The sequence below is a fragment of the Acanthochromis polyacanthus genome, chromosome 2, assembly GCF_021347895.1.
Source record: "Acanthochromis polyacanthus isolate Apoly-LR-REF ecotype Palm Island chromosome 2, KAUST_Apoly_ChrSc, whole genome shotgun sequence".
Taxonomy (NCBI): Eukaryota; Metazoa; Chordata; class Actinopteri; family Pomacentridae; genus Acanthochromis; species Acanthochromis polyacanthus.
The window spans coordinates 40,033,671-40,057,402 of record NC_067114.1 but is presented as its reverse complement, the minus strand read 5'-3'; the positions used below and the strand labels follow the sequence as shown (position 1 = coordinate 40,057,402).

General features: G+C 38.9%; 1 protein-coding gene across 1 annotated transcript in view; it reads left to right on the top strand.

Moving 5' to 3' along the window:
- map1aa (microtubule-associated protein 1Aa) overlaps positions 1–23,732 on the top strand; it is a 75,677-nt gene that overhangs the window by 42,120 nt on the left and 9,825 nt on the right. The window contains 4 exon segments of the mRNA XM_022197404.2: positions 19,873–19,955; positions 21,724–21,864; positions 21,967–23,482; positions 23,485–23,730. Of these exon segments, the coding sequence (XP_022053096.2) occupies positions 19,873–19,955; positions 21,724–21,864; positions 21,967–23,482; positions 23,485–23,730 (1,986 nt within the window).

Below are 23,732 nucleotides of genomic sequence, written 5' to 3'. Positions count from 1 at the left end.
AGCTTAACTTAAACACATGAGCTCTGGGTGGAGGTGATTAAGCATCACATAAGTCTTTGTCATGGTGGTTCTTTACTAGCTTAATCCTCACAATACTCTCTGCTTGCCAACACGAAACTGCCTGAAGTCTGAGTGACCACCTCCTCTAGTTGAGACAGTCACAAGAAAAGCACTCAGAGAGTGGAGTCCTCCATTAAGGCTGTTCATTCCATCACATGGCATTGTCAGAAATGCAGCATTTTTTTTTTAGAAATGCAGCATTTGTTTATTAGTTTTTGATGATCAGAAATCACGTCTACGTAGAATGTGGCCATTTACTATAGATGTACCCACATGCAAAATGACCTGGTCTGACCACAGATGTGTGTTATGCATGTGTACGTTATGTACGGATACCGAATTGTGAGACCTAAATATGTAGTACATGGTGGGAATTGATGGGACTCACCCCCACAATTTAATCAGTTGTTCTTTGGATCATTTCTGACAGACAAGTCCCGATCAGTCTGCAGTGGTGGATTTGTAGTAGCATCACAATCATGTGATCGTCAGCAGGCAGCTGACGTAGTGTTCACTTGTTGTCATAGTTACAGTGACGCAGTGCTGCTATCTCGGAGTGATACAGAAATATTTAACAAACCCATCGATCCAGACTATAAGCTGCACCACTGCCAAAATCTAATCACTTGGTCCTTGTGTCATTTCTGATCTTCCCTAAAAATTCTATCCAAATCCGTTTGTCAGTTTCTGAGTAATGTTGCAAACATACAGGCAAACAGACAACCGCCGATCGTCACATAATAACAACCAACAGTGAGAGGCTCCACCTGGTGGTGCAACCAGGCACTACAGCTAATCTACAAGGTCTAAAAGCAAGTATGAACTGGTAAAACGGTATCAAATCAGTAGACTTCATTAATCTTTAGCTTAACATAATTTCAAATACTACCAAACTACTCAAATAAAGCCAAAATATATGACATTATTGCACATCTCTGGTTATATATAAGCTGAAATTAAACCTCTGTACAGTAAATCCTTCAGTTCTGGACCTTCATATGAGCCAGTCAGCCACACAGCCAGGCAGCTTTTAATATAATGAAGACCGCTGCTGTTGGGCCACAGGCTCTAATTCAGCCCTTTGATTATTTCCCTCGGCGCTCACCTGAAAACTGCATCAGTGTTAATACACATGGCAGCAAAAGCAGCAGGTACAAATCACCTGCATGTCACACTTACGCCCCTCAAAGGAAATGTTCACTGGAGTGCTTTTTTATAACACTCTGTCCCTGTAGCTTTGACTCATGATTCACTTTAATATTTCATTCCCTGTGGTTACTGTATTACGTCGGCGCTCCGCTCTCGTCTTCGTTTATGTGCTCTGTGCAGACAGACAGACGACGGGCAAAGTGATGAATCAGGACAGAGCAGTGATTTACAGATCAGTCATGTTCCCTCTAAAACAGCAAATAGCTCTACGACAAAATGGCTCTTTAAAAACACTTCATGTATTTTCCAAGTTCCCCCTCATGGTGAAGATTTTATCCATCATGTGCTTTTAAAATATGGCACTCTGCTAAAAAAAATCAAAGATTAGAGAAAAATGAATAATTATTTTGTGTACCAGAATAACAGTTTTTTCTTGTTTCTTTCCAATCATGTCTAATCTACTATCCCCATGTATAAAAATGAATGCTAAGTTGTTAAAGCCTGCAGCAGCTACAACAGTAACGAGCTGCTAACACTTTGAAGCTTCGCTATCAGTCTGAGGAAGCAAACCATAGTTTATCTGGGTTTATCACACATCATCTACTAATTAACTTTTACAGAAACTGATTTTTAACATTGTGACCTCAATTTATGCTCATACATGAGGGACACAAACTGGAGCTTAAGGTTTTTCAAAGTCGCCAAGATTGATCCTAACGGAGCTGCAGAGATTAATCAGATAGTCGCCAACTGTTAAGATAATCTACTAATTGGTTTGTGTACATTTTAAAAGACCTTCTCTGGCAAAAAGGAGTGTTTTTTTGTCCATGGGGCATATTTTATGTGCCAGAAGACCCTTCATGAGCAAAATAAGCACCATGACTGAGCATTTCTACTTTGAAACTGCAGTATACTCATCGATGACTGACTTCCAGGGTTTCATACATAATTAACCAAAGGAACCAACTAGAGATGGACTGATGAATCTTTATTCGATTAGCTGCTGTTAAAAAATTAATATATTCAAAATGTATTAACTAATAAATCAGAAGACAGAAGTGCACATCAAAAAATATATTGTAGATTGCTTGTAGTTCTTGCTTTTTGACAGTGTAACAATGAGAAGAGGAGGTCATCCACATTATTGGCAGTTCATGTCGGCAAGTGGAGAGCAGTGTGGAATTTTAGCTAGCAACGGGCACCATGACAGAGACTTCTGTGGTGGTTGATGAGTTCTGCCTTAGAGCTCTTATACGCTACCGTTCAAAAAAGTTGGGGTCAGCCAGTCAATTTCATATTTTCCATGAAAACTCACACCTTTATTCTTGTGCTAACATAATTACACAAGGGTTTTCTATTCATCATTTAGCCTTTCAACACCATTAGCTAAAACAATGTAGCATTAGAACAAAGGAGTGATGGTTGCTGGAAATGTTCCTCTGTATCCCTATGGAGATATTCCATTAAAAAAAAATGTCTAGACTGTAGTTCTGATTCATTTAATGTTATCTTCATTGAAAAAAAAACAGCTTTTCTTTCAAAAATAAGGACATTTCTAAGTGACCCCAAACTTTTGAACAGTAGTGTAAAACACAAAATGAGCAATAGTCTACTAGCACAATGTTCTTATAGCCGAGTAGCTAATGAAACCAAGACACTTTTGCCGTGATAAAAAAATAATTCAATGTGCATATGGAATAACATCCACTAGGATTTACATGTCTTTGCAGTTAACTGAATATTGATTGATAATGCTGCCCACTATTGGTGAAGAAAACTGTTTAATATTTGTCTCCCTAGAACCAATTCTGTCAACTTCCAGGGTGAGCTTTCTGTATAATTATTACCCCAGCATTACAGTTTGCCACTACGTAGCATAAAGTGGTTATAGAGTGTTTTAGCAGAGTCATAGGTGATCTGGTGTGCACAGCTGCAGCGACAGGCAGAAGGTTGAGTGGAAAGAGAGGAAGAAATTCATAAATTTGCACAATGTAGAGCAAACAACAGTATAAAGTTGCATGTTAGACATTTTGAGGTGATAAGAAAGTATAGTTGGGGGAAAAAACGTAAAGAAATGCAACTTTAATACACAGAAATGAGTGTTTAGGGCTTTAAATCAATGACTGGAGAGCGACTACAAGTGAAAGAAGTTGAAATTCGTTTCTCCAGCTTCTTAAATATGAATATTTTCTGGATTCTGGATTCTTGTCTGACAGTAAATTGAATATCTTTGTAGAGATTTAAGGGATCCAGGTTGGATTTTGGGAAACTCTGATCAACAGTGGAAATAAACAGTTACAGTCCAACTGGAAAACATAAATGTTTGTGGACAAGTTGTTAAGAATCTATCAAAGTGTTGTTGAGATATTTCACTGCTGGTTTGTTGATTTCATAGGCTGACTAACAGTTGCATAGCGAGGATGGCGACAGCGTAAGCAGCAGCAGCAGCACTTTTGGACCTCTGAATACATTATAAACTGATTAGGTCTGACAGTGACAGAGTGTTTCCATAACACAAAGTAATAATTACCACTTTTATGTGCTAATAATTACAGCCTGATAGTAAGTCCACTCATCATCCTCCCATCCAGCTCTGACTAATAACCTCTCAGACGCTCTGACCAGTCACTGCCAGCCGGCAGCTCATTGCTTTTGTTATTTAGGAACAGAATCATTCATCAGCCCTTCAAAATGAACCAACTCAGAGGTTATAAACAGAAGCTGCTGCCAGCCGACAAACAGCGACCTGCCAGACAAATTAGCAGCAGTTAATTGGTTTGTTCTTTGGAACTTCTGAGGCGGGAAAAAGTCTCTAATAGCTCGACATTTTGTTGGTGGAAATTTTGAAAACAATCTGAACTCCTGCTGGATAAACAGAAAGATGAGATGCAGTTGGCAAAATGTCAGCGTGAAAACAGCATCATGGGCACTGGAAAAAAAACTAATTACTGAACAGTTTACTGGGGTTTTACACATGACTAGTACAGTCACAGGAAAAGAATATGTAAAAGTTAATCATGAAAAAATAAAATAAAATCAAGCCAACACTGTAAATAACATCCACGTAAAGCAATATTTAAAAAAGGTAATTCTTTAACAATATTTTACCATGAATTGTACTATTTTTGACTGCATTTAAATCAGCAATAAAATTATTGTTTTAGAAAAAAATGCTGGCAAGTGAAAGAAAAATCATACATATTACAATAAAAAAAGGTTAATATTTTTTGAACTGTCATTTTGTTATTAAACTGTTATTGTACAGATTGTATTTGTTTCGATAAATTACAGATAATAACTAGTAGAATCACAGAAAAAAAATTACCTAAATTTACATGCTGACTGGAAAAGAAGCAGACTAAAACTGTGTGTAATGACTACATTAAAATATGTATTTTAATAAATGATATCATTGTTAATATTTACGGTGTGTGAATGGTTAATATGAAAATGAATGGAAAATATTCAAAAAAATATTCCATCAGTCTCCCCTGCTTTGTTAAATTGCAGATAATATCAAGTAAAGTCACAGAGAAAAACATTAATTTATGTGTTAATTTGTAAAGATAAATAAGAAAAAAGCTTACTAATAATGAACAAGCCAAAACTGTGCATAATGTCAACATGAAAAATCCCTATTTTATATTTTTTATTTATTTTCTTTTTTACAATATGTGAATGGCTAATATGAAAATGAATGGAAATTTTTAATCAATCAATCAACTTTCCCCGTTTTGATAAATTACAGACAAAAAACATATTTATAAATCAATACATCAACCTGTAAAATAAAATAAAAATTAACAAGTAAATGGGCCAAAACTGTATATTATATCCGCATGAAAAATCTGTATTTCTGTATTTTATTATTAATCATTTGTTGTTGTTTTTTTACAATGTGACACCACCTTATTTGACTATATTTAAATATTTAAAATATCTATAATTATTTTGAAGATGTTTGCTTTCACATTTGATCTTTTTTAAATCGGTTTTGAACATGACAGCATTTATACAGTATATAATTTTTTTTTTTAATTTATTTAACCTTTATTTAACCAGGAAAGATCCCATTGAGATTAAGAACCTCTTTTTCAAAGGAGTCCTGGCCAAGATAGGCAGCAGCAAATACAAAACAGTTATAAAATCACTCAGTTAAGACATGATATATATACGGAAAAAAAGAAAAAGAAAATAAATAAAAAGAACAACAATAATTAAATTTACAAACAAGTTATAAAAAATAAGTACAAGTTGTGGAAATGGCCTCAAGAACTCGCAGTTTTGATATATAATATCAATTTAATTTAATTTACTGTAATGTTTTTAACCAAGTTTTTGGTACGCTTGCTGTCAGATTTTCACAGTTTTATATTTAGTGAATGTTTTTTTAACAGTGTGGCACATCAACTACTAAACAGAGCCATCTCTTACACTCTGACAGTGGAAAAAGCCTTTACATGGCAGCAGTGATTTTTTTTTCCTGTGTGACTTCTCAGCAGTGGAAACGATGAAGCACCACAGCCAACATTTTCCTGCTGTATTTTTAACCCCTGTGGCTCTGAACAGGGTGACATATGTGGGCCATGATCCACTTTCACTAATAAACACCGTATGAACACACAGCTGACATCTCTGCTGGCCCTATGTGGCGTTTCAGAGCGTGAAGCTGTGGCCTTTACTTGACAGAAAACGTGCCGCTGAACAGAGCGGCTGCAGAAACTCGCTTCCCATGGTGCACCGGGGCAGGAGGAGTGTGTAGGCTGCAGCTCTGGATTTATTCTGTCATGCTGTAAACACCCACTCACTACCAGAGCTCAGATTTTCAAGTGAAGGGAAGCTTTTCTTCTGCACCATCTTATATCGCAGAGTGGAACTACTTCCTCCAGGATGTGTCTGCAGCAGAGAGGCTGCAAGCTTAAAAATGTGAATATACCAGGCTTCATAGCTGCTCATACAATATGGATGATCTGAGAAAGTGTCGACAGAATTCAGCCCGATGTTGGAATATTTTCAGGAAGATCTGAGGAAATCAGAAACATCCTCGACTAATAACAGATGCAAAGAAAATCCACAAACCCACACAAGCTTGTAGCTGATTTTCTTTGCATCTTCTCAGCATTTTTTGCTCCTGGCACTGTTTTTTAATCAGTGTGGGCTCATATTTTATAAAATCCTGCACCTCTATGGGAACGGAACAACCATGAGTAGAAGGAGAGAAAAAAAAATCTAAAATGTCTTCACAGTTAGAATGACTTGAATCATTAAAATGAGGAAAACGAAAGTTGAGTAGTTTAAAAAATGAGAAAACTTGGAATCAACATGTACAACATTTTTTCAAAGTGCCCACATGTGTTACCACCAATGCTGAAAAAAATAGTGTCTCTACATATTCTGGATATTTTACGAGTTGTAATTTCATTTGCTCCCACATTTGCCTCCTCTCCGCTCTGTGGAAACGCTGCAGCTCAGCAGAATAGTCGATGAGTTTTTGTCACGAGACTGTTGGTCCCAGCTGAGTCACTTATGAAGGAAAAGCAGCAGAAAAAGGGTTTATTTCTGTCACAAATACATCACAGCCATTTTCAATAAATCTATTAAATCCCTATCACGACCAGTCATCAAGCCACTGCCGAATCTAATTGCTTGTCAATTGCACCAAAGTGGGTAGAAGTTAGCAATTTTTTTTAAAAAGACACATAGAATAAAGTGATGTAGATGAAATTTTAAGCTTATATTTGATTAATTTTCCTGACAGAACTGTTGGTCACACAAGAATCTTTCAGGGACCATAGCAGTGTTCAAAACCCGACCATTATTTGTATTTTGACAATTTCTGGCTCTGATGAATGGTGTCATTTTTGGCAGTTTTTAAAAAGATTTAAAGGCATTATGCAGGATGTTTTTTTTGTTTAATTTGTCTGATTCACATAAAATGAATATACTGACCTTTAGTAGACTTGTATGTATGGTCTCTAAAAGAATAAAAAATAAAAAAAAATAACTGTGGACATGGCAGGACCTGAAAATCATCAGCCAATCAATGCGCTCGGACCGAGGCGTTTGGTTTGCTCCCTTTCCTGTCAATCAAAAATCTTTCGGCTCAGGCCTAGTTACGTAGATTACGTACGCCTTGGACTTACGTGTTTTCTGTATGTGTTGCTTTGGTATAGCTTCGTAGTTAGCTGGCGACTTGTTTTGCTCATCTTTTTTACATAATGGCAGATAAAGATCCAGGGGGACCCAGCCGTAAAAGACAACTTCACGAGTGCTACGCAAGTTTCTGGAGGGGGGCGTTTCTTCGTAAATGTTAAGAGGGGGGAGGTTAGAGGGGGGTGAGGGAGAGGTTGTATGTGCGCATGCGCATGCTACGTTCAAAGTCGTAGGAAATTAAATCTCCTGTAATGCCTTTAAACAACGTTTTCCATAAAATTTGATTCATTTGCAGTAACTAAAATATGCTCACTCTGTAACCGAAAAGCAAACGGCAGGACAGAGGAAACGGGCTGTAAAGTTAAACAGCACGCATTTGTTCTTAAGCTTCTCAAAACAAGCAAAATTATTCACGCTTTGTTGTACTTTTCCTGTCAATTTTTTCACACTATGATGGCAAGTTTGGAATTCTGAAGAAAAAACGCCCTTACAAATACAGAAAGCTTGAAAAATAATATTACAATTTTCCCATTTCCGCATTCTGAAATCTGAGAACAACCAGTGTAATTGAAGTGCAAACAAGCCAAATAAAGACACTAAATAAGCACCGGAGGTCCTCGGTTTACGACATCCTCAACTTATGGTGTTTTGTTGCTACGACGGAACTGGTTCAGTGGAACTAGTTGCCGAGCAGAGCGGACGAATACGTCGTCACGCAGCGAGCAGAGTGGAGGAACACTGTATATACAGTAGTCACACAGTGCTGTAAGACGGCTTTGTTTACATTTTTGACGGTATTTTCCTCCTGAGTTGTGTTTCAGTGTGAGCTAATGACTGTTTTCATTTCTGTAGTTGTACAAGTAAACTGATTGATATCATGATGTACGTAACGACTTTGCTTACATTTTCACCGGAGTTCCGACTTACAGCAAAATCGACTTACGTCACACCGTAGAAATGGACTTTCAATGTAAGCCGAGGACCCAGAATAATTCCTAGTCTGGCGTTAGTCTGGAACCTTTCAGTCGTTAACAGGCGCAAACCAACATGCTTACGGATGCAAGCGGACAAACCAGCTGTAAAACCGATGAGAGCAACAAAATGTGTAACGTAGCGCAGAGCGATGAACAAATAAATCATTCGGTTCTTAAAAGTAGTGACGCAAAATTACAAAATCTGACAAGTTTGTAGCCAGTTATCTGTTATGAAAATAATAATAATTTTAAAAAGCTTATAAATAAAGAAAACATGAAATATAAGATTTGCTTATACCTTGCAAAAAAAATCTAAAAACTGAAAGTGACTAAGCAAAAAAAATGTTAATGAAGTTGGTGAAGACAAATTAAATCCGTAATTCTTAACCTGGCACTGGCAGATAACTGCAATGCTTGGAACCTTTGCAGCACATTCAGCTCCATTTTCAATATATATTGTTGAGTTTTTAAACATACTGACACGAACCTACAAACTCAGGGAAACTTATAGCTCATTAAACCCCCAAACAATAATTTAAAAATCTTATAAACAAAGAAAACATGAACTATAGGATTACGGTTTCTCAGAATTACTAAAAATCGCTCATAAACAACAAAAATAAGCACCAAGAAGTGACCATATTTGAAGCTATTCTTTCCCTCCATCACATCTACCAGCTGTTCTCCAGATGTTACTAAGGAAACAACACAGTGATGATAAAGCAGCAACACCACAAACTGACTGTCCTCAAGCCTCAGTTCATCTGCAGTTATTAGAGCCGCTCGGCCGCGTTTGTTTCCATGATAACAGTCTGGATGATGAGTGGGAGCACGAGTGGCTTTACAGGAGATTGTCCTTGGATGCTTTGGAAACGGGAAAGAGCAGAGCGAGGCGTTAATGGGCTTCTCAGACATGCAGAGCTTTTTTATTAGCAGGCTGGAGTGGCAGCGTTGTGTCGCTCACGGGGAGGAACTGTGGGTCGAGTCTGCAGGAGACGACTGCTAATTTTATCTTTACACATTATTAGTATTACCCGCAATAATCAAACACCTACGTGGTTCTTGGTCATCAGATTACCTGGACTCCTGAGGAGACACACTCCATTTTCAGCTTCTATTTAATTAAAATGTCATTCCACCTTCAACAGAAGTAGGAATTCTGCAGCTGTGATAACAAATATTTAGTTTTTAGTCTGCAACAATTAGTCAATTAATCAAATATCCAATCAGAAAATACCCTCTGTGCAACTCTCATGATAATAAATTCATCATTTTTAAGAGAAATCATAAGTAGTCACTGGCTGCAGCTTCTACAAGGTGAAAATTTGAGCTTTTCTTGTTTTTTTTTTAGCACTGTTAAGAGATAATTTCCAAGAAGCGATAACAGGCGCAAACCAAAATGCTTCAAGTGGACAAAACTGCAGAAAAACCGACGAGAGCAACAAAATCAGCAACTTAGCGCAGAACGACGGACACATGTATCATTCTGTTCTTAGTAGTCGCGACGCCAAATCTGACTAGTTTGTTACTGATTATCGTTAAATATTAATTTTTAGAAAGCGTATACATAAATGAAGCATGAAATAAAAAAAAGATTTGCCTTCCCAGAGACATCTTGCAAAAAAATCTGAAACTGAAAGTGACTGAAGAAAAGAAAAGCATTTTCATTTATCCGATGCTTTTATCCAAAGCAACACACATCTGAGAGTAGAAACAACGCAAGCAGGGATCCAGTCAGGAGGAAGCAACCTGGATAAGTTAGTAAGATTATAAGATTTTTTTCCCCAGCACATTCAGTACCATTAGTCTTTCTTCTCTAATGTTAGAACCAAACCTAACGAATGTTTTCTGGTCAGGATGAGGAGATTTATTCTGTTTCTAAATACAGACAGACTGCAGGGTTGCGTTTGTGTTTGTTTTTTCAAGGGCAAATTAGAACAAAAAGGGTTTACTGGAATTATTACTCCACCAAGGAACATGGTAGAGCTTTGTGATGATCGGTGTTGGTTTGTCTGTCTGTCTGTTAGCAACATTACTCAAAAATGGACGAACGGATTTGGATGACATTTTCAAGGAAGGTCAGAAATGACACAAGGACCAAGTGATTAGATTTTGGCAGTGATGCGGCTCATAGTCTGGATCCACAGATTTTTTAAAGATTTCTGTACCATTGCGAGGTAGCAGCACGGCGTCACTGTAAGTATGACTACAAGTGAACACTATGTCAGCTGCCTGCAGATGATCACATGATTACAATCCTACTACAAATAAACCCCTGCTGACCTAGCCTAGCCGCGCTAGACAACCCACGGCAACGAATTTAATTCTCTGCCAGGGTGGGTCTAGTTACCCTCCATAAGGTTCGAGGTTGGATGCTCCTAAAACTGGCCGGACGAATCACCATGAAGTGTAGAGTCAGAAGGCGGGTGTAACTAAGTGACGACAGAGGCGCGACGATTCTGACAGAAACAACCGGAAACAACTAGCCTAGCCGCGCTAGACAACACACGGCAACGAATTTCATTCTCTGCCAGGGTCGACAACAAAAACGACAACAGTCGTTGAGCTCCATTAGCACCGACTCTGAATAATCTTTCTGTTAACATGTCTGTAATATACTTGAGCTTCACCCATTGACTGAATAAATAAGGCTTCACCGAACTACCGCATCCTCTGATTTCCGGTGCTTTAGGAGCCTATTCGTTGCGCTGATTGGTTGTGTACCTGCCCAATTGCTGCAGACTGATTTGATAGACAACCTTTTAGCCCGCCTCCCTCCCTGTCCAGCGTGCCTAGACCCTTGCGTCTTCAGAACATGGGTCTAGCGCGGCTAGGCTACTGCTGACTCCAAATTTTTAAAAGATTTCATCCGTTGGAAATGACAAAACAACTAAGCAGCCTTGGTGGAGTACTGCGCTCTCTGAGTGCTTTTATTGTTTTGGATTGTGTCTCTCTGTTGAATAAAAGAGTTCTTACCTGTTTCTCCATGCTGGTGGGTCGACCTGAAGGTTGTACAAACAGCTCGGCCCACTTTGTCTTTGAGATTCCTCCTCTGGTGTCACGCAGCAGCTCAGATTAATGCGGCGATCTACCGGTTAGAGGCTGGAAGAGATGAGATAATGATGGATGATAACTGTGTGGTCGGTCAGCTGGAAACACGAATGTTATTAGAAAAAAGCCATCAGCCGACTTTTTGTCCTTAATCTTTGTGGCCGTTAGTTTCCCCGCTGAAAGAAAAGATAACAGAGACTTAAGATAAGAGTTGTTGCAGACAGACTTAATCGACCTTCGCTGTTAAACTCATCATTTTTCTGACATAAAATGAAGCGAAATTATACAACATTTGGCTGAACTTTTAGTGTGCTGAGCTCTTAAACTGAACCAGACGGAGAGGAAGATGGGAAAGTGGTGAGAAGACAGCGAAACAAGACATCAGCACAAAACGAGAGAACAGAACATCGTGTTCCTTTTGATCACTTCATTTAAATGCCACGTTTAAGCAGCAGCGTGTTCAACATTAAATGTCTCTGCTTATACAACGTCTATGAGGAGGACGACACCTGAGCGGCTGCCAGGCTTTTAAGATACAGCAGATGAAAGAATGAGGCGCGTTATTAGTGAGATTTGACTCCTGGATTTGTTCGAGGTTCCAGTTAAATGCCATCAATCGACACTGTAAGCTGCAGAACATCTCTGAAAGTCTCACAGTCTTACAAAAATGTTATTTTCTAGAAATACGAGATGAGATTGTGTGAAGAGCACATGTGCATATGAGTGATTTCCCCAGAAGCCTTGGGTTGTTCGAGGGTTTTGGATTAGAGACGTGAAATGGTGAAACAATCTTATATTTCACAAGAGAGAAGCAAAGATTTTGTCCAGGATTTACCCAGTTAAATCATTCAGATTTATCGTACAGCTTCCTGTAGGGGAATCGACAAAACACTGGTGCTTTAAATCAAAAGAAATAGCACAATTCAGCCCAAAATGATTGCTTTCTAGTGATTATTTATTCAACTAAACGGGTTTTTCTGCCTGGAAATGTTATAGATAAGTGACAGAGGAAAGTAAGACTCTGTGTTAGAGATAGTAACGATAAATTTGACTAATTCTTACTAAAAATCTGATGTCCAGAAAATGCAAATTCCATAACATTGTTCAATCCACCTGCAGCTTAAATTACACCTCATGTAAATACTGTAGTTCCTTTATTTAGCCTCACACCTCTGTGCAGTTATAGGACCATATGTACATGATATTATTACGATATTTTGCTTTCTATTCTTTTTCCCAGCATATTCTATTTTATTTTTAACCATTTTAAGCACCACACGGCTGCTACTGCTATTGTACAGTTGTTGCTGCCGTTCCGTGTTTAACTGTTTTTAATTGACCGCAGGGGGACAAGTAAAGTTTTTTATTGAGTCCAGACCTGAATCCAAATGGGAATCTGTGGAGGAACTAAAGACCAGAGTGATGATGAGGAAGCTTTAACCTTAAAAACCCGGAGGTTATCACAAAAGCAGCAAAATACAGGCAGAAGATTTATTAGCATTACAGGTAAAAATACTAAAAAATACACATAGAAACAGCTCAAATTCATCTCTAGCACAAGGTCTCACTGCCTTTTGTTACTTGTTAGTGTCATTTGCAGCCAGAAGAAGCGTATTTTTCATATCAATGCCAAATTTTGATTTATAGTGGATTTTTATTTGACTAAAAGGTTTCTCCTGCCTGTAAATGTTATAAATAAATGACTGAAGATAGTAAGACACTGTGGTAGAGATGTTTAATTTAACTATTTCTACATTTTTACTAAAAATCTCATGGGCAGAATCATTCGTACCCTGGAAAATGTCGCACATTATGGAGAAAAATGGAGCTTTTATAACGTTGTTCAATCCATCTGCACCTTAAATTACACCTCAGGTAAAGAAAACTTGGACCTCTGTATCATTTTAATTCCATATTTACATTGATCGATGCAATATTTGACTTTATATTCTTTTCCCCGTCATATTCTATTTTATTTTTTACCATTTTAACCAATGCTTGGCTGCTATTATTTTTGTACAGTTGTTGTTCCGTTCTGCATCTGACTGCTTTGAACTAACCGCATGGGGCAAATAAAGTTTATTTCCTACCATGTTCTACAGCGTTCTACTACACTTTAAAGTGAGAAAAGCTGACGCAGTAGTTCTCCAGTCAGTTCCTGTCCATCCAGCCAAACAGCTCAGTGAGTTTTTATTACATGAGACCATCACAGACGCAGAGCTGTGCATTACAGTTGCTTATAAGACGAGGAGAAGCTATAAAATCATATATAAGTGGTTTGAAGAGCCACTGAGTGCACTGGACAAAGTGCAAAGGAGAATAAAGAAGTACAAAGAGTTCCTCTCTGTTGAAACCTCAAAGGGCTGCTGGGAAGACAAGAGTGATCCATGAGCTGTAAAGAATGTTAGAGGCCAAGAAGAATCCAAGAATCAGCACCAACATAGTGAATGGGACCAGTACTGTTTTAACATCTCAGTCAGATATTGAAGAAGGCTGGTGTCTCTAGTGGAATTCACTTCTCAAATACAGACACTCAAAAGCTCAACTAGACTACAAAGAAAGCTTCTGGTCATCACTTAGAACAAAATGGAGTTTTTTGGGCACAGAGATGAAAGAAAGGAGAAGATTTCAACTCCAAGAAAAAAGATCCAAACCATCAAATGTGGTGAAAATGAGATGCTATCTGGGACAGAAAATTAATTTTGTCATAATTATAGTCTCTAATGTGTCCATGATAAGCACCAACATTGATCCTAATGCTTCATTATTTTAGTTTTTAATTAAAATGTTACACTTTGGAACTGAGAGGACCGTTTAAACCTTATGTAGTATTATTATTTTCCACTTTCACAGAGTAACAGCTTTAAATCACAATGCAGCCTCTGAACTACCAAATATTTATTCACTTTTAGAATATCAACCCATTAAATGCCAGTTTGTTTACATAATGTAACTCTTGTTTTTTCGTGGAAAAAGCATAAAGAAGTAAGTTTTTTCATAACCATAGTCTCTAATGTGTGCGTGATAAGCACCAACATTGATCCTAATGCATTATTGATTTATTTTTTAATCAAAACTCACACTTCAAAAACATAAAAAACTTATATATTATTATTATCTTATCTTATATATTATTATTTAAAAATTTTAAGCATCAGTCCTGATCATAACTACCAAATATTATTTATATTATATTTTGTAAACAAAGGGTTGACATTCTAAAAGGGACTAACTTTTAGAATTTTGACCCTTTGTTTACAAAATGCCATTATTGTTTTTTAAAAACAAAAAAACAAGAATGAAGTTTTTCCATACACTAAATGCGCATGGATAAAGGAAAGAAGTAAGACCCGAAGAACACAATCACCTTAGTCAAACATGGTGCTTTACAAGTGGTGAAAAAATGTTAAACAGAAAAAAATAGAAAACAAGTTGAATCCAGACATGAATCCAAATGAGAATCTGTGGAGGAACTGAAGACCAGGGTGACGAAAAGGAACTTTCAAACTTAAAAACCTGGAGACTACCACAAAAGTACCAAAAAAAAAATCCATGAAATACATGCAGAAGGTTTTCAGCAATTATAAGAAGAGTTTGACTGATGTGGCGGTAACTAAATGCTTTGACTGAGACCAATATTAGTAAAAATACTTGAAAAAAACAACATAGAAACAGTTCAAATTCATCTCTAGCATGAGGTCTTACTGTCTTTTGTTACTTGTTTATGTCATTTCCAGCCAGAGGAAGCATATGAGTCAAATAAAAATAACTATAGATAAAAATTTGGCATTAATATGAATATTTTTGGATGTAACTTTACTGTGAGTTGTGAGCGATTTGTGTTGTAGTCATCAGATTGTGTGATTTGAGTAAATATCAGACCTGAAATGGTGAAACGGTCCAACATTTCAGAAGAGAGAGGCCCGTTAGTGCATAGATATTTACTTTACAACCTGCAGGAAACTATTGCTTTAAATCAAAAACCTACCACATGTACAGCATGTTAACAAAAGTTCAGGCAAACATGGTTCATGCTGCGTGCATCTCTGGATAAAATAATCCAGGTAGTCAGTCCTTCTACCTTCAGATCAGTCCACGAGTGTAACATCTTGAAAAATGGCTCCCACAATCAACAATATTCCGTTAATTAGCTGTTATTTTTTGGCAGCTTTTCCCCAAAGGTAATGTTGACAGTCTGTGCAGATATTTAATTAACCCAGTTATTAACTGTTGTCAGCATTGTTGGTAAAACTCACTTTGTGTTTGAGCAAACACAGCTGCCGGTGGCTCACAATCGCACAGAGCCAATCGGCCGGCAGCGTTAGGTCTGCAGAATACCTGTGGTGGTTTGGATTAAAGCCATAAAACTCACAAAGAAAGTGCTGAAACGTGCAGCCAAATATTTGACTTTCTTGTAGCTGACAGGAGAAAATATAAGATGTATGCATAAACCTGGCTTTCCTGGTGGTTAATGAGCTTCTGCGAGTGAAAAAAGCAAACAAAAAAGGTCAATATTGCCTCAGCTCTTGTGTATTCTTGTGTATTCATTAAAAATACAGTGTTCAAGCTGCACGCAGTATATAAATCCCTTTGCTGGGTTGTTTTTGCATTCAAACATTCATCCACTGGTTCCTCTCTACTTGTTAGATCAGCAGCTGAGCAAATGCAGCTTGTTAACCTGTTTCAGAGTGAAAAAAACCCTTGACCTCAGTGTGTTTACTCACTGAACAAGCTGTTGGTTTGCATAGATTTCCTGCAATTTCACTGTGAAAAACCCCAAAGGGCTGACAAAAGTGACCCCTGAACTGCAAATAACTTTAATGGCCGAAAAGAATCCAGAGATCATCCAGATGAATGTGAGCAACATGTCAATCAGACACTGAACAAGGCTGGTTTCAATTAAAACAGACCAAAAAGGACTTCACTTCTCCAAGACAGACACACAAAAGCTCTGCTGGACAATAAAAAGAAGCTTTTGGTCACCAGTTCTTTGACTGGATGAGTTGAAAATGGACACAGGTGAAAAACAGGGGAAAACGTTAAACCAAAAACTGCATCAAAAGGTCAATATTGTCTCAATTTATTCTGCCAGCTCTTGCTTATTCACTAAAAATGCAAAGTTCATGCTCCACGCTGTAAATAAATGCCTTTGCTGTGGTTCCTCACTATTGGTTATTATTATAATAATAATTATTATTATTGCAGCTTGTTAACCTGTTTTAGAATTTTAAAAATCTGGACCTCAGTGTGTTTAATCACTAAAAAAGCTGCTAAACTGGCTGTTGGTTGGCGCAGATTTCCTGCAATTTCACTGTGAAAACACGCAAAGGACTGATAGGAAAACAAAAGTGACCCCTGAGCTGGTAAGACGTTGCAGGTCAAGAAGAATCCAATAATCATCCTGATGAATGTGAGCAGTTCTGGTTCCAACATGTCAATCAGACACTGAACGAGGCTGGTGTCCATTAAACAGACCAAGAAGGACTTCACTTCTCCAAGACAGACACACAAAAGCTCTGCTGGACAATAAAAAGAAGCTTTTGGTCACCAGTTCTTTGACTGGATGAGTTGAAAATTAAGCTTTTTGGACAGAGGGACGAAAAAAAGAGGAAACATTAAACCAAAAAACACATAACAACGGTCAATATTGTGTCAGTTTATTCTTGTTTATTCATTAAAAATACAGTGTACGTGCTGCACACAGTAAATAAATGCCTTTGCTGTGGTTCCTCTCTACTTGTTAGATCAGCAGCTGAGCAAATGCAGCTTGTTAACCTGTTTCAGAGTGAAAAAAACCCTGGACCTCAGTGTGTTTACTCACCGAACAAGCTGTTGATTTGCACAGATTTCCTGCTAAAACTGCATCGTTGCAAAGGTGCACCTTGTATTTGTGAATTGTTTATGACAGATTCTCCGACCTGACGTTCAACCCCTGAGTATTAACTCATTTTTCACGCCTTCTGTGCTCCGTCAGCAGCGATAAATGGCCCGTGTCAGCTGCTTCACATTCCTAAAGGTGGAAGAGCAACATCTTTCATGCTAAATATAGATTCCTGCATGCTCATGAAGCTGCTGCTACTGCTGCTTCGGCCCTCTGCGATGCTGCCTGGATGCCGCTCTCTTGCAGCCTCCCCTCCCTCCCGTAGAAATGCTGCAATGCGTCTCCCTCAGCCAAGACTGGGTCAGTGTAACTCGGCTAGCAGCAGCAGCAGCAGCAGCAGCCGGCGAGGCGTCCCCATAGCAACAGCCAATCAGGCTTGTGACTCCAGATGTATTTTTTGTGCATTATTGTTTATGATAAGAGCAGGATTAAACTCGTCATGGGGGCTTTGGTTAGTGGACGTGGAGAGATGAGATGTCCAGTGAGCAGAAGGGGAGGCTGGGCGGGGCTCAGGAAGCTCTGACATATGTTCTGGGTTATATTCTGCATAGTGCAGCAAGAATTGGGCCTGGACCGAAATATTTCATCTTATATTGGATTGGTTCCTCTTCCAACTTTAGTGATCCCAACTCTTCATCCAGCTCCATCATCAGCTCAGAATGTCTTTAGGTTTATGATCCAGCAGAAATAATTACTTTCCCACCAGCCTCAGCTGAGCTATAAACGCCACCATGCAAAACTAAGATTGCTTTGTGATAATGTCAGCATGCAGACTCCAGTCGTTTCGCTTCACTCCGTAAGCGGTGTCTGGGTGTCTCGTTTTTCACTGCAGTATAAACTCCTGCACCTCTATGGACGCCATGGGTAGAAGCAGAGAGAACTCAAACATGTATTCTGTTCAGTATGACAGAGTTAGAATGCCATAAAAAGAGAGAATAAGTGACTCCACATGCTGTAGATACTTCATTATTTACATTTTTACAAACCCTACTCTGCAAATCAACTACAAAGATGTTTCACCATGCAGATTGTATCCTCCAACAACTTGCTCCTCCCATGTTGCACTTATTTTATTGATCCAGTATCTTATATTTTCCTCTCTGCTCAAACTCGCAGGCTAGGAATCTTGGTGTTATTATTGATGGGGCGTTTAAATTAGACAAGCAGATCAGCTCAGTTGTCAAGGCTAGCTTCTTTCAGCTTCGTCTTCTAGTCAAAGTCAAACCCTATCTAAGAAGGGCTGATCTAGAAAAAGTTATCCATGTTTTTACTACATTGCGCTTGCACTGTTGTAGCTCCCTGTATGTCTGCATTGACCAGTCAGAACTCGACCGTCTGCAGCTTGTTCAGAATGCAGCAGCTCCTCTCCTAACCGGGACAAAGAAAGGTGTGCACTGGCTTCTGGTTTGGTTCTGGATTGATTTTAAGATTCTTTTATCTGTTTTTAAGTCTCTGAATGAACTGGCCCCAGAATATTTACTTCACCTTGTTAAGGTGCATCAACCCTCCAGAGCCCGAGGTCAGCTGACCAGATGGTCCTGGACGTTCCTCGAGCTCTCATGAAATCCAGAGATCAAGCCTTTGCAGTTGTAGCATCCATGCTGTGGAACGCATTGCCCCTCTCTGTGCGGTCTGCAAATGGCCTCTTCATTTTTAAAGCTCGTCTTAAGACCCAGTTGTTCACCCTGGCCTTTGGCTGAGCAGAGTCACCTTTAATGGACCTTTTATCTAATTTATTTTGCTGTTGTATTGTTTTGCTTTTAATGTTCTCGTATTGTTGCACATATTTGTTGGTCGCAGCTGAGTCAGTTATGGCTTCTAATTTGTACAATGGAGCACAGATTATATTGTGTTTTTAACAGAATCTGTTGTGGACATGTTTACTTTTTGGCAAAACACCTGTAGAATGAAGCGATTTTGATGTAATATCAAGACTTTAAGCTCAGATTTGGGTGTTTTTCCTGATGTGTCACACAATAAGCTCAAGTCTGAACAAGTCTCTCTGCTTTTATAGTTTTTGTCTCTGATAAATGTGTAGTCTTGATGATTATTATAAAGATAACATGCAGGTTTAGGGATTCGGACGGTTAAAGCACCAGTGTGCCAAACTGCAGCTAAGGCATGCAGTTTCTACCAACTAATGGTGCAAAAAAACTACTGGTTCCTGCTACAGCAGAATAAACAGGACTATGAGGAATAGGGGAGCAAAAATATGTCATTTTGAGGAACAGCAAATTTAAATATACTGTATAATCTAAATATTGTAGTAAATAGTGCAGGAAAATGATGCCAATAGGCTTTTTCTTGCAGTGCTGTTTGCCCATGTTTACATGCTAGTAATGTCAGAAATAGCAAGAATAAGCAAGAATAAGATTTCTGTCTAAAAAGGTCTCATGGATTGATTGCTTTTGCTGCATGTGGACTAATCATGCTTACAGTCATGACTAGTCTCTCATTATGAACCAGAAAAACGCCCTGCATCCCACCAGTGACTCTTTTTGATGAGTGTCGTTCATCCCTACATGTAATAAGAGCAGCAAGTATCCATTAATCTCTCTCTGACCTTGTGGTATTTATAAGCTTATTTTCTTGTATTTCCTGTAGGCCAGCGAATCCTCCAGTATCAGAGTGATGTCCTGGAGACAGTGGTGTTGGTGAACCCATCAGAGGAAACCGCTGCTTCAGAGGTGAGTCACGTCCGGACGGCGCAGACAAAACAGCCGCAGGGTGGTGATGAAAACATGTCGGACGAGTCTGAGGCCAGCGAGTTCAGTCTGAGCTGGACTCAGTTTCATTTATAAGGAACACAGCAGTTCATCACTCGTCCACAGTGGGAGATCCACGTCTCTGCTGTTAGTGAGCAGCACTCCTTTGATTAATGTGAGAACATGTCGTCACTCTCGCCTGAAGACCTGCTGTGCACTGCAAAAAAAGAAAACACGAAAATGAATAAAAAATAGGTACAATCTGGCAGCAAGAGTGCCAAGAAGAGAATGTTAAAAAAAACACAGGAAAATGACCGCAAATATCTGTAAAATAATGACATTTTTGCAGATTTAAATGCAGTAAACAGTAGAGGTTTCACAATTGAACAAATAAAAACAACCATTTATAAAAATACAATTTTTGATGTGGACATTTTCAACAGTCATGGTTTGCTTCTTTTACAGTCAGTGTGTAAATTGTTATATTTTCCTTCTGTTACTTTACTTGATATTTGATGTAATTTACCGAAACAGGGGAAATCTATAAATGTTTGAACAAAATATTCAATCCCTAGTATACATATTTTTGTTCATACAATGTTTTTTCCTGATTTAAAATGCAGTAGAAAAGAGTGTTTTTAAACATAAAAAAGTCATTATCACCATTTGTAAAAATGCAGTTTTTTGATGTTGACATTATTTACAGTTTAGCCCTGTTTGTTTATGTTTAACATGTAAATGAATACTTTTTGCTGTGATTTTACTCGCCGTTATCTGTAATCACAACACACAACAGGGAAAGCTGTACAACAGTTTAACAAATATTTACCATTTTTCAGTCTATATTATGCTTTTTTTCAAACAATGACAAATATCTGTAAGATCATTATATTTTTGCTCATTCAAACACAGTAAATAAAAGAGTGTAATGTTACAGTAAAACATTGTACAAGGTCGACTTAACCATTTGTAAAATTACATTATTTTTCTGGGAATTCACCAGCTATGATCTGCAATTTAACAAAACTTGAAAACCTGTACAATAATAGTAAGTTGTTTAAAATAACTGCAGTTGAAAACTTTTTAAAAACATTTAGTTTTTTACAGAATGTGACACAGACTTAAATGGTAAAACACGATCGTATGCTGTTCTCCTGTTCCCAGAAATTGCCTGAAAACACAGTGTTCTCCATTTAATCTATATTCTTAATGCTGCAGCCGCTTCAGCTACTCAGTGACTAAATCAGAATTTTTAAAAGCAGTTATCCAAAATAAACAAATCTTGTATTTCTTTGTCTCCTCTGCTGGGTAAAAATAGAAGAGACGCTTTCAAACAGCCTATTTTGGGTTCAGAGCAACCATGATTGCTTCAGGACAGAAACTGAGGGTAAATTTAGACAGCTGCATTTATATTTGGTGTGCAGGATGAGTAGTTCATACTCAATATTTGACCTTTTGTCTCACACTCATGGTGCTGGAATGCTTGTTTTCTTCAGCTTGCCATTTACTTCTCACTTAGTGACTCAATGTTGCCTCGCTGACATCAAACAGGAGAAATTTAGCAACAATAAAACTCCATAGCTCTGAAATTAAGAAGGAAAATAAGTCAATACTATGCAGACTTTTAGCTGTCCTTGTTTGCATTTGGCCATCACCTTGCCAGTACAGAGCCATGTGACTTTATTTGTTTTGATGTTAACAAAGGTTTATTATTCTGTCAGCACTTGTGATCATTCTGTCCTCTGCACAGACTCGCTCTCTCATCACTGACTCCGCTGCAAATAAGTTGCTGATACTGAGTGGTCAAAGCTCTGAACAGGGAGGCGACATCCTACTGCAAAGTGGAGCCTTCACCTGGCAACACTTTTCCGATATTGTCTCCAACCCTCAAGTAAGTGGAGCGAGCTTTCAAACTAAATACTTCTACCTCTGTTTAGACAGATTCGATAAGCACAGTTATTGAAGGTTGTTCATCCCTGTTGTTGTGTTTCAGGTGATTGAAGTCCTGTCCAGGGCCTCTTCACAGCAGCCGTCCAGGCTTACTGTTTCCTGTCAGGGAGACGGGGGCTGGAGCTCCTTGGGCCAAAGCCAGGAGCAGCAGCCGCTACAAAATCTTCTGGAATACCGCCTGAACCCCGAACCTCACCTTCCCGACATGGACGGAGTCACAGAGTTCACAGAGTATGTCTCTGAGACAGTGGATGTGCCATCACCCTTTGACCTGCTGGAGCCGCCAACCTCCGGAGGCTTTCTGAAGCTGTCCAAACCCTGCTGCTACATCTTCCCTGGAGGCAGGGGAGACTCTGCTCTGTTCGCCGTCAACGGATTCAACATCCTGGTGGATGGAGGGTCCGACCGGAAGTCCTGTTTTTGGAAGCTGGTTCGCCACCTGGACAGGATCGATTCTGTTCTGCTCACCCATATTGGGGCAGACAACCTCCCCGGAATCAATGGGTTGTTCCAGAGGAAGATTGCTGAGCAGGAGGAAGAACGTAACCAAGGATCTGGTTCCAGCAGCAATGGTGACTGGATGAAGAACCTCATCTCCCCTGAACTTGGGATTGTGTTCTTCAATGTCCCAGAGAAGCTGAGGATGCCCGAGTCCACACTGAAAGTAAAGCGAAGCATTGAAGAAGCATCTCTGACGTTGCAGTACCTCAACAAGCTTGGTATCACACCAGAGCCTCTTCACAGGGTAGTCAGCAACACCATTGAGCCCATTACGCTGTTCCACAAACTTGGTGTGGGAAAGCTAGACATGTATGTCTTAAACCCTGTGAAAGAAAGCAAAGAGATGCAGTTTCTAATGCAAAAATGGGCTGGGAACAGCAAAGCCAAGACTGGGATTATGATGCCAAATGGAAAAGAAGGAGAAATATCTGTCCCCTACCTGACATCAGTTACTGCTCTCATTGTTTGGATTCCACATCGTCCTACAGAAAAGATCGTCCGGGTGCTTTTCCCAGGAAATGCGCCGCAGAATAAAATCTTTGAGGGGCTTGAGAAACTGAAACATTTGGACTTTCTGCGATACCCAGTGGCTACTCAGAAAGACATATCATCTGGAGCACCGCCTCCTATCATCAAACAAACTAAAATAAGATCAAGAACTGACAGCAAAGAGAGCCTCAAGTCTTCACCCAAACCACATGCTAAAACCACTAAGAAGGAAACAAGTGGGCAGGAGGACGAGTCAAAGAGTGACACCACTAAAGAGAATAAAGCAGAAAAGAAAGAAGAGAAGAAGCTCAAAAGTGAGAGTCTAAAAGCCACCAAGCAACAGAAGAACAGTGAGGTGGCCCCCGGAGCAGAGAAGAAAGAGAAGAAGAAAATACCCAAAGAAAAATCTGCTAAAGAGAAAGCTGCCAAGATGGATGAAAGAAAGACAAAGAGAAAAAGAAATTAAGAAAGAAAAAGTAAAGAAGACGAGAATATAAGAAAAGAGGAGAAAAAAGAAAGTAAAGCCAAGGAGGACAAAAAGAAGGACCCAAGCAAACCTGAGCTGAGAAAATCACCAAACCTGACCTGAAGCCATTCACCCCTGAGGTGAGGAAAACTCTGCACAAGGCCAAGACTCAGGCTAAACCCAAAACAGACAAAAATAAAGCAGTTAAAGAGGAAGCAAATGAGAAAAAGCCAGTTCCAAAGAACATCCCTGAGGAGGTTGCGGCAGCAGCTCTGGCTGACAGGTCCATCGTGTCCTCACCTGAAGACCTTACCGAAGACTTTGAGGCTCTAAAACAAGAGGAGCTATCCAAA